The sequence below is a fragment of the Eumetopias jubatus genome, unplaced genomic scaffold (genome assembly GCF_037043125.1).
Source record: "Eumetopias jubatus isolate StellerSeaLion01/CBP00866 unplaced genomic scaffold, mEumJub1_p1.0 scaffold_13, whole genome shotgun sequence".
NCBI lineage: Eukaryota > Metazoa > Chordata > Mammalia > Carnivora > Otariidae > Eumetopias > Eumetopias jubatus.
In genome coordinates, this window is record NW_028274819.1 from 7106591 (window position 1) to 7123607 (window position 17017).

The 17017-nt window shown below is 51.2% G+C and overlaps 1 protein-coding gene across 1 annotated transcript; it reads right to left on the reverse strand.

Moving 5' to 3' along the window:
* Positions 1 to 308: 308 nt before the first annotated feature.
* DPF2 (double PHD fingers 2) lies at positions 309 to 13948 on the reverse strand. The gene is made up of 11 exons (XM_028118091.2): positions 13837 to 13948; positions 9569 to 9729; positions 8828 to 8935; positions 8340 to 8503; positions 7047 to 7139; positions 6807 to 6885; positions 5030 to 5167; positions 4776 to 4904; positions 4581 to 4693; positions 3662 to 3743; positions 309 to 1640 (listed from the first exon to the last, which is right to left on the reverse strand). The coding sequence occupies exons 1-11, from the start codon at positions 13866 to 13868 to the stop codon at positions 1564 to 1566; spliced, it is 1176 nt and encodes a 391-aa protein (XP_027973892.1). The 5' UTR covers positions 13869 to 13948; the 3' UTR covers positions 309 to 1563.
* Positions 13949 to 17017: the final 3069 nt, after the last annotated feature.

A 17017-nucleotide genomic window follows, 5' to 3' on the forward strand; every position in this document is an offset into this window, starting at 1 on the left:
TAAAAGTTGTATTTCAAAACACTTAAAAACCACTGCCCTAGGGGCGCCTGGGTGGCTCAGTTGGTTAAGCAACTGCCTTCGGCTCAGGTCATGATCCTGGAGTCCCAGGATCGAGTCCCACATCGGGCTCCCTGCTCGGCGGGGGGTCTGCTTCTCCCTCTGATCCTCCCCCCTCTCATGCTCTCTCTCAAATAAATACAATCTTTAAAAAAACAAAAAACAAAAAACAACACTGCCCTTCAGTTTTAGAATGAAATGACTTTCTCAATCAGGAAAGGCAGTCAGGAGATAAACGACCCAGCAGGGAATTCTGTGTAAAAACGTTTATTTGTACTAATGTTTAGAATACAGGAACTAAAGAAAGAAAGACACCTCAACTCCAAAGCGACAGTGAATTAGGACCTGCCCACAGCCAAGGGGAAGGCCACTCCAGGGGGTCCTGGTATGGACTATCTCCCCCCACTACTTCATGTCAGTGTCACCAGACAGAAAACTGAGGAATCAGGGTGTGAAGACCTTACCAGCTGCTAGCGAGCGTGCAAGGGAAGAAAGGGATGTCTATGTGGCTTCCCTGTGACCCAGGGGCCAGGATACACCGAGCAGGAGGCAGAGGCCCCCAATTCAGTCAAGGGCAGGAGCTGAATGTCCAGGTCCAGGAAGAACAAAAAGGGGATTTCGGAGGTAGGCTTTTTTCATCGAGTTAAAAAACAGGCACATTATCCAATGTCTCCCTGTGGCCCCCAAGCTGCTCGCCTGGCCCCGATTCTTCCCCTCTCCCCACAAAACCAAAGGGAATAAGGAGGGGAGGCAGAAGATAGGAAATTTCAAGGACGGGGAATGCTTCGGTCATTAAGAGACCGCCTGTGAGCGAGCCAGGTGAGCACAAGGAAGAATCAGGTGAAGCTGCGACTCCCCCTGGGGTGGGGTGGGGTGAAGTGGGTCAGGGCAGAGTAAGGAGAGTGACCAAGAGCATCCTGGCTCGGGCAAAGGATCCTGGGTAGCAGGAAGAGAGGGCTGCGGACAGCCGCTCTGGAGGAAGGAGGCAGCGAGGCTAAGCGGCACAAAGGGCCTGGAAAGCTCCTTGCAAGCGCTGCCTCAGCTTGCTCAGTTGCTCACGCCCAGCTGCTCCTGGCAGAGAGGCCCTGGTCTGGCTCGCCTCCAAGGGAAGGGAAAACCCTGGGGACCAGAGTGGAGGCAGAGCTAAGAGAATAAGAGAAAAGTGAGCTGCTCTCCCACTCTTTCTCGGAGGACACTGTTCGAACCCTGTGATCGCCAGGGCCGGGGCCCAAGGCAGGCAGAGTGAATGCACTTCACGGAGAGCAGTGAGAAGCTGGGTCACAGGTATGCCTTGGGGCAGTGTGCTGCTCCGTTCTCCCTGAGGGCCTAGGCCAGAGGCGGTCAGAGCTGCCACCTCTGCTTGGTGCTGCCAAAGGCGGATCGGCACGACCACCCGCGGTTGTCTGGACTTATGAGAGAAGAGGAGGGGAAAGGTGGGTATGAAAAACAAGAGAGGAAGAGAGAAACAGCCCTAGATGTATGGGGGGAGCGAGGGAGGGGGGCACATCAAGAGGAGTTCTGGTTCTGGTAGATGGAAGCTTTCTCCTTCAACAGGTCCAGACACAAGTGGCAGCTCCAACTTCCTGCAGAGAAGCAGAGAGGGGTCAGGACGGATCCCGCACCACCCTACCGTGCTGCCCTTCCACTCCCCACACCTTGCTTCCCGTAGCAGGATCAGCTACAGGAAAGCTGGGAGACGTTCTGCAGTAGCCAAGTTTCACGGTTATCCTGAGCTAGAAGAAACCTTTAGGGCTTCAAATGTCATGAAAAATAATCCTCAGTGGTGACGAAAGAAAGAATCACCTGGAGGCCTACTTCCAAGCACAGACTCCTAGACCCTCTTAAATCAGAATCTCTAGGAGGGCCTGGGCAGATAGAACTTTTTAAAGCATCTCAGCTTTAGACTTGTGATTATAGAAGAACCAGACTTTGTTCTCACGGCCCCAAAGGTCAGAATGAAGATCATGAATAGTGGTTCTAGAGAAACCAGTTTTGACTCCACATAAGATAGCTTTCTGGGAAAACCAAGGAAAGATGAGATGGGCTCTCCACCATCACTAGGTATTTGAGAAGAGGCCGAGGACCAGTGACAGGAAAAGGGGGTAAACTCTGACATCCCAGTATGTTATGATCTATTTTTAGAATAACTGGGGAAAATGTCCCTTGCCAGAAAAATAAGTGTTTCATACTTTGCTTATTAATATTTATTATGGTTGCATTCTTCTGTGTTTTTTTTTCCTTAAGAAACAAAATTAGCCCTCAATGCCTCAAAATTTTAAGTGTAACTGTACATCTGTGTATGTAGACGTGTATGGGGGAAAGAATCCACCCCTTTTAAAAGCTCTTCAGAGACACGGGACTCTCAAAATGTAAGAAGGTCCTTTCTAACCCAAAGGTCAATACCCCAGGGGCTGGCAGGCTTCTCTGTAAACAGCCAGCCAGAATGTTAAATATTTCAGGCTTTGTGAGCCACATACAGTCTTGGTCCCATGTTCTTTTTTTAAATCTCCTTTAAAAATGTAAAAACCATTCTTAGCTTATGAGCTATACACACTAGCTGCGGTTGGATCTGGCTTATGAGCTGTAGTTTGCTGACCCCTTGACTTAAGAGCCTAGACCATCACATGGCTTCTAGAGGATTCTCCCTCAGCTGCCTGCAGCTCTTCACTACCTCAGCCTCTGACAGTACTTCAATAGGAAGGCCCTTCTACAGTTCACGTAGAATTTTGTCTGCAAATTGGTATTTTAGGGTTAAAAAAAAAAGAGAGAGAAAAAACAGAACACACTACTTCTCCCCGGAGTAGATTTATAAACTGGGCATGACAGATAACAATAGCTGTGTGCTCGCCTGCAGCTTCCAAAGGACTCTCAGACTTTGCTCGTGGCTCCTTCCCGGGTGGGGGACGACGACGACACAGCAGTGTGACCTATATTACAAGTCAGCCTAACCCCACAGTGAGACACTTTCTCTTGTCTGTAATGCTGGCCCACATCCTTTGTGTACAGGAAAAGCCACTGGGCATTCACATCCTCCTGAGTAAGCTCCTGAATTTCCGTAAAGAAGGGGTTTGGGCACAGAGACCTGGCTGGAGGGGGACGGGCAGAGAGACAGCCACTTTCTGGTGCCACCACTGGTTTGGCTGAAGAACTTCTGCAAACTTGGGAGCATTATTAAGCACACTACTGGAGGGGCAGACTGACCCATTCAGGTTCCAGGTTCCATACGTTTCCAGACTGGGCAAGGGAAGAGGGATGAAATGGACACTCAAACCGGTCACATTCAAAGAGCTGATACCAAAGCCTGACATCAGACAAACTACAAACTGAGTTTCCTGGACTGGCTGGAGGAAAGCAAACCACTCCTTGGTAACTGTTTTCTGCTCAGCACCAGTTTTCTCTTTGGCTGTTGATCTTCTGCATTTCTAAATGTACCTAATGTGCAAATGTTAAACCCTCCAAGCTGAAATGCTAGGAAAGCATTCTGAGTGAAGGCAAAGTGTCTATGCCCTAATTTGGAAGAACACTTAAGAGAACTTACTGTACAAGTGATTTTCCAAGTTACTAGTATGATACTTGTTCTGCGTAAGAGACCAGGGCAACCTACCTTCAGGAGGCTCAGACATGGACGGGGTGAGACAGTACATATGGTAGCCACGGTCACAGTCGTCACAGAAGAGCAGCTGGTCCTAGAGAAGGCAAGATGGAAGAGGAAGGGGCAGGTGAGCGACCAGTGGGCCTCAGGCAGCCCACTGGGGGAGGGCAGGGATGGGAGCTTCTGTAGACACTGCTACTCTTTCCAAGAGGGGCGGGGCAGGTGGCAGGCAAGAGCAGACTCAGGAATTTCTGGAGGAACTTCTCCACCCGGACCAAGTGAGTCACTGTCATTCCACCTGAACCCCAACAGCTTCCAAACACGGCTCACAGCCTCCACCCTTGCCCCCTACATTCTATTCTTCACAGAGCAAACTTCTCTTTTAAAAATGTTAAGACAGAGCACGTCACTCCCAATTAAACCCTCAGACCTGGCGACGCCTGCCTTCCAACCCCTTCTTGTGCTGTGCTCCTGCTGCAGGGAGGCCCCGGCTGGCCTGTCTGCCTGAAGGCCCCTGCCCTCGTTGCTCCTCTCCCGGGCAGGCTGTGCCCGCAAACCCTCTTGGCCTGGCTCCTCCGCATCATCCGAATCTCGACCCCAAGCACCACCTCCTCGGAGAAGCCAGCTCTATCTACGTCAGGTACCCGGCGACCCTGCCACACCGCTGCTGTCCTTCTCCTGGCGCGCCTTTCCTTGCTCGCTGCTTGTTCCCCGCAGGAGGGCAGTCCGCCAAGGGAGGGACCCCCGCTCGTCTGGTCTGGCGCCCTGAGTGCCCGAAACGGCGTCTGACGCCGAGCTGGTGCTCCGGAGACACCTGCCAGGCCAGTGCCCCCAGGGGCGCTGGGGAGGGTCTGGCTCCCCTCTGGGAGGCAGCTGCGTGCCGGGGGTGGCGGCGGGGGGGCGGGGGGGGGCGCGGCGCAGGGACACGCACATCGTTCTCGGAGGTGCCGCAGATGTTGCAGCACTTGCACTCGATGCACTGCCAGCGGTAGGTCTTCACGGCCGCCATCATCACTGGGGTGAACTGCAGGCAAGACGGGTGCCCTGTGGGCGGGGGAGGGGGTGTCACACAGGCGGCGGGGGACTCCTACTGGGGGGGGGCTCTGGGCCCTGAGGCTGGAGGTACCTGAGCGGCCACAGTCAGAGCAGGACACCAGCTCCTCGGGCTGCCCCGTCTTCTTGTTGATCTTGGAGTCCCCCAGGCAGAAGTCACAGTAATTGTTGGGCAGGGCCAGTCCGTCGGGACCCTTCTTGGCTATGGAGAGGAAGAAAGCTCCGACGAGGCTCACGGGGGCCTGCAGGCACCCAGCGGCCCCGCGGGGATGGCGCGCCTTGAGCAGCCTGACTCCCCCTCGCGCCGCCTCCGACGCATCAGCTTACATTTCTGCTCCTCCGACCTCTGGGAAACCGGGGTGGGCGGCTGCGAGTCCTCCTTGTCCTCGCCCTCCTCCTCAGCCAAGTGGGAGTGGGCGTAGTGGTAACTGAGGCCCGGGCGGTTCTTGTAACGTTTTCCACAAACTGAGTGGGAAGAAGATGACAGAGAAAGGCGTTAGGACCGGAGGTGTGAGCGCCCGAGGTGTCAGGACCCGAGGCGTTAGGAAAGGTGCCACATCCCCGCCGCCCCCTCCAGCTACGGGGCTCCGCCTGAGGCAGAGGCGACCACCCCTGCCCCCATCGGCTCTGTCTGCAACAGGCCTTCCGTGCCGGCCACCTGCCCTCCCCTCGGCGAGGAGCATCAGGCCCTGGGGCTCTCCAGTCTCCGTGGCTCTTGCCTCTGTTAAACCCCAGCCCCTGGCCACCTCTGCTCTCCCACACGGGCTGTGTTGGGAGGCCGGACCCTGGCCCGGTTACCACTTGCCCTGGGAATAGTCTGGGGAGCTCCAGGTCAGGAAGGGAGGGGACTTTCTAAAATCTTGTTAATGTGGCAGGAAGGAAAAAAAGGTAAGGAAGAGACTCCAAACTTTTTTACCTCTCAGTAAACGTGGGAAGCTCAAGCTATTCCATGTATACCACAGAGCTCATCTCTGCCCAATGAGGATAAAGGAGTAGGGAGTGGATCACTTGGGGGATCACCTATCAATAAGTCTGTTGGGGTCTCTGGCCCCCAAGGCAATTTGAAGACACTCCCACATCAGTACCCTGCCCAACCCCCGCCAACTAGCAAGGAATGCAGATCCCCACGAGGCATCTTGTACTCTTAAGCAGTGATACTGAGAAGAGCAAGGCGGCCAGCAGGAAGGAATGGGGGAAGGATGGGAGGAGGTGGCGGGATGGTGAGAAACATTAGCTGACCACCGAGCGTCTGTTCTGGGGAAGGGGAAGCAGAGGGATCTGTCTGTAGCGGGTTCCTTCGAATGCTTTTGAAGCCACCCCATGCAGCGGGGCCGAGCAGCCCTAGGAGCAAGTCTGTGGGAGACAAGCGGTGGTAAAGGCAGCTTCCAGGACTGTGAGGAGTGGAGTACAACAGAAAGCCCACTGCTCCTATCCCCATGCCATTCCAGAGATTTTTATACTAGCATCACAGGAAATGAGAAAGGTGGGAGAAACAAGGGAGGAGGGAAAAGGGATAGGAAAACCAAAGTCTGAAAAGTTGAGAGAGCTACCTCTCTGGGGCGCTTTCGAGGTATGCTTTTGTTTGAAACTATCTGAAAGACAGAAAGAAAAGTCATGAGAAGAAGGCCTTGATACACTTGAGACAGGAGCGGCAGCAGCAGGAAAGCGGAGCAAACGAGAGAGAAACCAGCGGCGATGGTGCTCCCAGGGTGGAGGGACAGAAGTGGGGCGAGTCAGAGAAAAGGGGGAGAGCAGACATTGAAAAACTCGGTGCTGGACTCTGGGGGCCCTGGCTTGACTGGGGCCAGCAGACCTGGATGCGGTCTATCAAGGGGCCGATTCTGCCTGCTGTGTGTGCCCCTGGCCCCAGCACCCCACCCCAGGGGACAGCAGAAACCTCTCCCAGAGCATGCAGGTCCCACCCTTTGGGTAGCAGAGGCTGGGGCCTCCCAAGGGTCTCAGAGGGAACCAGTGAGCAGGCAGGAGAAAGCATTCAGGCCTTTTGTTACCACTCTGAGCAAGAACACAACCCTCCCTCCTCTCAGATCCTGAGCAGGGGCTGGGTCCAAGGCAGGGACTACCCACCCACTTGTGAGGCACTCACTGTCACAGGCATAGGGCTTGTCCCGATCCTCCAGGATGGAAGCGTCAAGCTTCTTACGGGCACTGCCCACACCTTTACCCTGCCAAAAAAACAAAAAGATGCCCTTATTAAGATGTCTAGGTCTGAGGAGTAAACTCTCCGGGAAGTGGCTGCTAATTTCACTCGAGAGGAAAAATGGCAACAAGCAATAGCGCAGGGGGCTCTGGAGGCTCCCCAGTAGGCAGCGCCTTGCCTCCTCACCTTGGATTTCCCCTTGCCCCGACGCTTGGGAGTGTCTTCTTCATAGTCCTCGTCATCCAGGTCATCGAGGAAGTCATCCGGTTCTAGGATCCGCTGAGTGGACAGGAGGGTTACGCTGGGCAGATACAACGTACGCCCAAAAGCTCCCCCACGATGGGCCTGGCCAAGCCACCCAGAACCTCCTCCGTGAGACGGCCCCTCCACTCTGGCCTCACTCCTCATTGCTGCCCTTCAACGCCCTAGAATCCCACTGCTTCTCCCTTCAACGCTTTGGGTTTTCCTTCCTTCGTGCCTCTCTCCGTTGCTCTCCTGGACTGCCTTCCCCACCATCTCCAAGGGGCCGACTCAACTGCCATGTTTTCACAAAGTCTTCCTGGTACCCCAAGTAGCCATGCCCTCTCCTGCCTCTCATCTGCTGCCCTAGGAACACACTACGAGTGGTTCCCTTCTTTCAACTCATTTCGTAGATTACTCTTTAAAGTCTATTTATTTTTTTTTTTTAGTAATCTCCACACCCAGTGTGGGACTTGAACTCACAAACCCGAGATCAAGAGTAGCGTGCTGTGCCAACTTAGCCACTTCTTGGATTTAAATGAGAGCTCTGTGTGACACCTGGGTGGCTCAGTTAGTTAAGTGCCTGCTTCTGGCTCAGGTCATGATCCTGGAGTCCTGGGATCGAGCCCCACATCGGGCTCCCTGCTCTGCGGGGAGTCTGCTTCTCCCTCTCCCACTCCCCCTGCTTGCTTGTGCCCTCTCTCTCTCTCTCTCTCTCAAAAAAAAAAAAAAAAAGAGTTTTGTTGCTTACTTGTGTGGGCTTATGGGAAGTTTATTTTTCTAACTTCTCTGCTTCAGCTTCCCCATATGTGAAACAGGGGCCACGGTACCTACTTCGTATGGTTTAGAGACTTAGAGAAAATGATGGAAAAGTACTTAGCCCAGTGCCTGCCATATTTTTTTAGCTCTTATTATTTCTGTGTATAGTTTTATCTTCCCTCTATGGTAGGGACCAGGTCTGCTTCACCCATGTAACCCCAGGCACCAAAAAACATCTAAGACAAAAGAAGATGAATGAGGGAGAGTCTGCACTTAGAAGGAAAGGAACAGGAACAACTGGATGCTAAGAGCAAAGCCAGTGAGTACTCAGTGCTAATTAGGGAATGAGCACGAACAGAACCCCAGGGGCCTGCCTCCTGGCCCAAAGCTTCTGCTTCCATTCTGATTACTGGGTGGCCTCTGATAAAGAGGAGGCTGGTTTCCATCAAAGCTCCCTTAGCCACAGTGTTCATCTGATACCTTCCGTGCTCGACTGTTGGTCACAGGAAACTCGCCCAGGCTGTCATCATCCACTCGGGGATCTGGGGCACCTCGCTTCTCCAGGGGGTCGGTGCGCAATAGAGCCTCTAAACTACTGCCGTCTTGAGAGATCAGCCCCTCTTTCTTCAGGGTCTGGTCTGTGTCTGCAGGCAAGGTCAGGATGAGGCGAGGCTCAGAAGGGCTGAAAGCAGACCGCTCTGGGTCTACACAGTGCTAGGCCAGCTATGGGCCAGTCACTGTCTTTTGATCCCTGGCTGCCCAGGAACCAAGACACCCCAGTTTACTTGGCACCGTAACTTATCTGTTTACCTGTCTCCTCTATTAGACTGAGCTCTTTAAAGGAAGGAATGGCATCTCATTCATTTTAGCATCTTCAGGATCTAGCATTGGGCCTGGTACCTAACAGGGGATTAACAGGCCTTACATGCAGCAGGCCATACCCCTGATCAAGGAGGGGTGTGCTTTACCTGGTTTAATAGACGGGAAAGAAAGTCTTGGATCCTCAGGAGGGTGGGCTCGCCGCTTTTTCCGCCAGCGCCGGGCAGGGTAGGAGTATAGCTGCCCAGAGGCCAATCCTGTGGAAAAAAGAGAGAGAAAAGTCAAACCCTAACCCAGTCCTAGGCAATAATACCAAATACTTTATCTAGAGGAGTAGCACCCCTCTGCCCACTGCCCACTGAGTTCTACAGTGAGGGAGGAATATGGACAGTGAGGGCCTGGGGGTAGGAGGAGGGACAGTTCATGGAAAAGAAAAACATATGTAAGCTTGGAGCCTTGGCTAACACATATCTCCCCAAAAGCCCAACAACAGCCTCAGCAGGGCAGTCCTGCAGAAAACAAAAATGCTGGTATGAACCTGTCTGCTTCATCCTCCCTGGGCTTCTAATCAAGGCAAGACTATATTCATCCATGTGTGTGGAAAGCAGTAAGGAAAACTCTCAGCTGGCTCATCACTTAAGATGAGGAAGCTTCAGGGGCGCCTGGGTGGCTCAGTCATTAAGCGTCTGCCTTTGGCTCGGGTCATGATCCCGAGGTCCTGGGATGGAGCCCCATGTCGGGCTCCCTGCTCAGCGGGAAGCCTGCTTCTCCCTCTCCCACTCCCCCTGCTTGTGTTCCCTCTCTCGTTGTGTCTCTATCAAAAAAAAAAAAAAAAAAAAAAAAATGAGGAAGCTTCTTCCTTCCCTGTGCTCCTGAGTCTGAACCCTCACCTGGACCCCGGTGTCGCTTTTCCATCCAGATATAACAGTTGCTCTGGGCTACTCCAGTCTGTGAGTCCAAGAAAGGAAGGCGCACACTGCGCTCAGCACAGAGGCGGGCATTATAATTGTGGCACTGCTCCATGGCATCTTTGTAGTATTGCTCCCCAAGGCTGCAGGAGAGACAAAGATCAGGTGTGTGTGTGTTAGTGCAGGGCGGAGCTACCCCTCTCCTTGCCATCTGCTTCTTTAGAAGGCTCAAGGGACCGGTAGACTGTGGCTTCTGCCCTACTTGCCTCCATTTCTGCCTCATGGGACACCACACCCCTTCACTAAGCCATTATGAGGAAAGGCACTTTATAAATAAATTACCATCAGGAACACATGATCTCTCATGTGCCTACTCAGACTTAAGCCTAACCTACCACAAAGACAGGGAGAAACTAATGTTCATTCTGTGCCTCTCTTGAGTCCAGCCCTGTGCTAGTCAAGATGCTGTTTCTCTTAACCCTCATGACTCTGAGAAGCACACGTTAGCTTTTTTTCACAAATGAGGAAGAGTTCAACAAGGTCTGGGGCCCTTACTAAAATATATTTAACAAGCTGCGGCACGTCTACACAATGAATTTCTATTAAGCCATAAAAAAGGAAGGAAGCTCTTCATGTGCTGATATCAAACAATCTCCAAGATGAGTGTTACAGGATGCTACCATTTATGTAACAAGAAGTGGAAGAGAAACTCCCGGCCTCCAGAGAGAAAAACTGGGTGACTGGGAGGGAATTTCTCCCATATGCCATTTTATATCTTTTGAATTCTGCACTAGGTACAGGTTTCTCCCACTATCTGATGGTGTACTTTCTGCCACTTCGCTTTTATAAAAGACCGACGTTAGTACCTGTTTTCACTAACCAAAAGAGATCCAGAGAGGATTTTTGCTTTTAAGAAGTGGCAATTGCTTCTTTGCTTTATGCCATGTCGGCTTATGAACAGTTTCATAAGAACACTCTACTTTTGGATAGTGGGGGGAGACTTGTATTTAGCCAACTAATTAATTCTATATGCTAATTTTAAAGTCAATGGAAACGATCTGAAAATACCTGAACTTCCTTGAAGCCTACTTTTTTCCTGAGTGCCATGAGACTGATATAAAACCTGCTTGCTCACAGGCCCATCCGAGGCCCTTTTCCACTCTCGCACCATCAAATTATATAGGAAAGAACCCTCTTTCACTCAAAAGACTCGGTTTGAAATCTAAATCAAGAGTAAACCTTTAAGTGCTTTAAAAAGCTGGAAAACTACGCAGTGCCAGGAGTTACCTGGTTCTAAGCAGCATGTATATAGAACCAACCTTGTTCTCATCCTCAGGGTTGAACAAGCACATTAGTACTGGAACTATAAGTGATTCATATTTACATATTCAGTCAATCTTAAATAAACTGAGAGCAGAGGTGGTTTCTTTCCCATAGTATCCCCAGTACCCATGAAGGTGTCTGGGACATCCTGACTTGACTTGGGAGTAAAAAGACCTTGCACGGCTGCAAGTCACCACACGAATGTGGACATTTAGTCAGCCCATGTGGAGCTCAGGTTCCTCTGCTAGACTGAGGAAGCCGGACTAGATAAGCTCTAACGACCCCTAGCATGAGAAGCTGGACAGTGAGTCTCTGTTGCTTATGTCCGTAACTCAAGCTACACTGACAAACCACGCTCTGGAATCGAGGGAGGCTTTCACAGAGCAGTCACAATAGACCACTTAGGCATAGCTTAGTATGTTCCCAAGCAACTGAAAAAGACACACCACACACAAGGCGATGACAACACAAGATGGCCTAGCTTGATTCAAGGAGTGGTAATGACTGTAATTTGAGGTAAGCATGAATCTTGTGTTGGAGAGTGAAAAAAGGGGAACAGGCTCACATTGGCTGGCCTTTAGGAGGCAGCCATGTCCTCACCACACAGAGGAAAATTGGATAAACAAGCCCGAGTGCAGCAGCTCCTTTGTTTCTGCTGATGGGAATGGATACTGACACCGTAAGTCAAATGGAAGGAAGGGGGAGATGGGCTGAGGGCTGCAAAGTCAGAGCACGGAGGCTAGAATTGGTTTTGGGGAGAACAATGAGAGACGTTCTATCACAGCACTTGGGAGTTAAGTGGGATTTCAGAAGGTGATGCAAACTGTCTCGTAGGAGAACTGGGAATGAAACACATAGGTTAGCGGGAGAGAGGATCTAATGAGAGACTAAGAGAGAATGAGAGAGAATTTATAAATAGGAAAATTCTTCTCCCAGAACAAGATGCAAGTCAGAAAAGATGAGCTAGTAGTCCTGACCTCAATGTATTACCTCAGCCGTTCAAAAAGCAGGCACACCACGATCAAGAGAAGCTCCAGAAAAGTATCTCTCTCCTGGGTGAGAACGTTACAGGAAGAACGGAAGCCCCTTCTTAAAGGGCAAGTTCTGTAGGGAAATGTATTAATTGTGGTCCACAGCCCTCTGCAGCTAGAACTGAGGAGAAAGTTGGTTTCTCACTACTAGTACTCAGGAACCAGTGACTGGTGACCCTCGCAATCTCTGTAGTTCCTTTAAGAGGAATAAGTCGTGCTCTGTTGAAAGGGGCAACTCCTCTTTTCTAGCACTACATGAAAGGTTTGGCAACTCTATTTCCCCGAAGAAAGTCTTCCAACATAAAGTCTCATTACCTGTTAACTCTCAACCTAGGGAAGTCTGACATTCCCCCAGGACAGTAAGATTTCCAAGGTAGGAGCTCTGATTCTTTTCCGGGAAGCATGAAACCTGTGTAAAACCTCCCTTTACAATGGGATTGGGGTGTGGGGGGGGCTAGTCAACAAAGAGAAAGGCAGGGAAACAAAGAAAGAACATCTGAGTCAGGAAGGATAACTATATAAATGGTAGATCAACAGCGACATTTCTAAATTGAGGGAAATGTCAGCCTGAAGAGAGAGCTGGGGGAAACTGGAGTGGGCAGATCAGAGAGAAAGATAATAGTGTTGGGAGGAGGGGTAGCTGAAAGAGGCAGCAGGATGGAGCTGAAAGCAAGTTTAAAAAAAAAAAAAAACACACAAACCACAAGAGGAGAAGAAGGCACTTAGCTTAATGGAAGTGGGAAGGCATTCTCAAAAGAAAGGGCTCCAGGCGGGGAGGGGGGGCTGTGGGCAAAAGCAATGTACTCTTTAAAAAGGCTCTTGGGAAGAGTGGGGGCTCAGCCCACCACAAACGGAGATGAGAAGCTGTAAGTCCCTCAGAAGAGTTCCCAAACCTTTATCTTGTCATCCAGTCAAAATCCAAAAGCCCTGCCTGGACAACCGGTCACCTCTCGATTTTCCTACCTCTGCACCACAGCCCAATTTACCCACTAAGAAGAGCGTGCTCTATTCGCCCACCAGGCCTGAACCCACTTCAGTCTTCTTCAGGGAGGAGGCTAGGCTGAATCAAGTCCCAAAGCATCTTTAACTCACGGCCAACAGACCACTCTCCATTTTTCCCAACCACCATTAACTTTAACTTTGCTCGAAACCTGACCAGCACAAGGGGACTGCACAGCGCGCAGCATGCCGACCTAGATGCCCCTCTAGGCTGCAGAGGCGTCCTGGACCGCTTCCGTCCAGTTCCCGTTTTTTGGTGGCTCGACTGACCGGTGCAAAGGCCCTCTCCCCTGAAGTTCTTTCCCTTCTGTATCTGCTCAACAAATTCCTCCCAATAATGTTTCTGGTCCTGCGAATCAGATACTCAAGACCCCCACCCCCCACCCCGACGTCGAGGGGCTGTTAAAACAAAACAGACCCGCGGTGCTTAACCGCACAAGGGCTGCTGAGCCTGTTGCTCCAGGACCGGCCGCGGGCAGCGGTTTGGGAGGGGTCGGCGTCGGGCTTCGCGGGGACGCGGGTCGGTGCCGGGTCCGCCCTCAGCCCGGCCCCTCCGGACCGAGGCGTCTGGTCTTGGGAGCGCACCCCGACTGTTTCTCATACGCAACGAGGGCGCCATACTCAGGCCGCCGTAAGCCCGAAGGACCGCTCTGACCGCACAGCCCCGCAGGGAGGCTGCCCGCAAGGGGCTCCCGTGTGCCCCCCTCAGGGCCTCCACAAGTTTCCAAAGAAGCGCAACGTCTTCTTGGAGTCTCCTGTTACCCTCCCTACTAGGAGTCGCAACAAGGCCTTCTCGGGTACGTCCTTCCCTCCGCCTCGTCCCGTCCCGCACCGTCCCCTACTCCCAGGCCCATTACAAGACCTCCCGGCCTAGGAGAGAAAGAAACGACTACTCACAGCTTCACTACATTTTCTACCACAGCCGCCATCTTCCCTGCTCCTCTCCCTCAGGCCGGGAGGCCCGGAGCCCTCAGCGCGCAGGCGCTGGGACCGCACCGGGGAACCGGTTTCCTCGTTCCTCTGCGCAGGCGCTGCCCGAAGGCGCGCGCCCGAGAGCGAGGCACGGAGAACAGGCTTCGTGACTGCCCCCCGGGCCAGGGAGCCAAGGGAGGCCGTTGCGCAGGCGCGACGGAAACGGGCGCGCGCCCCGAGGCTCTTGCGGGAGCCCGGTGTCTTCCACGGGGAGGGCGGGGCCAGAGAGGGAGGAGCTGGCCTGGTGCAGAAATGAGAGGATTGATGAAATGAAGATGTTGAAAACTGGACACCCAGAGATGGGCTAGATGGAGCATATAGGTTCTGCTACCTCACCGACCTTTAACCTTGTGGTTTAACCCTTTGCCGTCACTCATGGGCGCGGGGAGGGAGCTGTTGGTGGGTAGCAGAAGACAGGAGTGATGCACGATCCACCTGGGGCCTCAATGGTGTGCCCATTCAAGGAGAGGAAAATTAACGTCCTGAACTGGGCAGTTCTTTGGCCTGAATATTGGAGCCTTGGCAAAAGTTACCACCCCTTCCTGCCACCAAACCCAGCCACCAACCTCAGTGATATCCACCTCCCTTGCTTCCTACTTTTGTCCCTCCACTTAGGCTCTGAAGAACTTCCCTCCTGCAACTATCCGTGAATCTTTTGTACCACTCATTTCTCCCCCACTGTTGAATCATGCAAATTCATGTACAAACATGGCTTAATACCCTCTTAAAAAATAAGAGCCCTTCCTTCAGGCCTTTCTGCCCAGTTTAATGGCAATTTTGTTCCCACTGGTTCATTGAAACAGGTCCTAACCAAGACACCATGACACTCTGACCATTCCCTCCTTTTTCTTTTTCTTTTTTTTTAAGATTTAATTTATTTATTTGAGAGAGAGAGAGAGAGCATGCGCAGGGGAGGAGGGAGAAGCAGAGGGAGAGGGACAAGCTGAGCGTGGAGCCCAATGAGGGGGTTGGAGGGGGTTGGATCCCATGACCCTGAGATCATGATGTGAGCCAAAATCAAGAGTCCAATGTTCAACCCACCCAACCACCCAGGTGCCCCACATTCCCTCCTTTTTCAAGCTCTTTTCAGGGTCTCTGAGATGAGCATTTTCCTGGCTGTGCTCTGAACACACTGGCAGTTCCTTCAGCCTCTTTTGCTGATTCTGTCCTTTGTTCCACTTTTAAATGCCACAGTCCTCAGGGTGTGGTCTTTGGTCTTTGCCATATACCTTATTCCATCAAGTCCAAGATGCACATATTCCCTGCCCCCCTCCCCTCTTTTAATATTTCAGAACCAGGGGACATCTTTTACCATCACTGTGGCAGATGGGAGTTGTGGGCTATTTGTCACTGCCTACCCTGCACTAAACTTGCAGAATAGGTACCAGCAGCTTGGAAGAAAAACCCAGAAACAATACTGCTGCACTGTTTTACCCCTAGGAACCAAATGATTGTGGGGACAAAGAGTATCAGAGGTGACTCCAAAGCAGGAGTCAAAAAAAGTACAATATGTGGGCGCCTGGGTGGCTCAGTTGGTAAATATCTGCCTTTGGCTTAGGTCATGATCTCAGGGTCCTAGGATCAAGCCCCACATCGGACTCCCTGCTCCGCGGGGAGCCTGCTTCTCCCCTTCCCTCTGCCTGCCACTCCCCCTGCTTGTGCACGTGCGTGCTCTCTCTCTCTGTCAAATAAATAGAAAATAAAAATAAAAGTACAATATGTGTTGTGGCCTGAATGTTTGTGCTTCCCCCCCCCCCCCGCTTCATATGTTGAACCACTAACCCCCAATATGATGGTATTTGGAGGTGAGGTATTTGGGAAGTGATTAGGTTTCGATGATGGCTCATATGAGGGTGGGGCCCTCATGATGGGATTAGTGCCCTTGTAAGAAGAAGACAGATCTCTCTCTCCCTGAGGAAAGGCCATGTGATGTCACAGCAAGAAGGCAGATGTCTACAAGCTGGGAAGTGGGCTCTTACCAGCCACCAAATCTGCTAGCACCTTGATCCTGGACATCCCAGCCTCCAGAATGGCGAGATATAAATGTCTGTTGTTTAAGCCACCCAGTCTGTGATATTTTGTTATAGCAGCCCAAGCTGACTAAGACAGTATGCTAGCACTAAAGCTGAACATACAGAGTTCCTGTGATCCAGCAACTCCACTTGTGGGTATATACACCCAAAAGCATGTGCAAGGATGTACACCACAGCATTCATTGTAATAGTTCCAAACTGGAAAAAACCCCAGTACCCATAGCAGTAGAATGGATTAAACAAAGTGGAAAGAACAAATTATTGTTCTACAGCAATATGAATGAATCTCAAAAACGTAATACTGAATACAAGAAGCCAGTTTCAAAAGACGACATATTGTATGATTCCATTTATATAAAGTTACACCAACAGACACACTAATTTCTGGGGCTAAAACTCTGGAGAGTAGTTATCTTTGGAGAATAGTGACAAGAGGGGGCATGAGGTGGCTACTGAGGTGCTAGTAATGTTCTTTTTCTTCATCTGGGTAGTGGGTACATAGGTTTGTTCACTTTAGAAAAATTTATTGAACTACACAAAATTTGGGCACTTCGCTGCGTATATATATTTCAGTAAGAAATTTAAAATGAAAACTATTCGAAATAATACACAGGCTAGTTCTATAATTGGAAAGGTAGCTTATGGGCCCAGAATTAATGCCTTTCAGTTCTTTTAGGATTCTTTTAAGAAATGCCGCATCACTGAACAACGGATACTCGGAACCAGTGACCAGTATATAGTGTTTCTCTTACCGGAAGGAACCAAGGAGTGGAAGAGGGGTGCAGCCTTTCGCAATCTCAACGAATGACTCTTGCAAAACGTTTCCTATTCCTCTGGGGTCAGCCTGATCCAAGGGAGGAATGCTTCCACCAGGGGGCACAATAATGATTTCTCTAAATTTGGAGCTAAGATTACCAACGGGCCATTTTTTTGTTCCACTTGCCACCTGGCGAAAAAGTAAAAAGGGAGTACTACTTACTACTGGCTGGGGTGATTGATTTTTTTTTTCCTTAAGATTTTATTTATTTATTTGAGAGCGAGCACAAGCCAGGGGAGGGGCAGAGGGAGAAGCT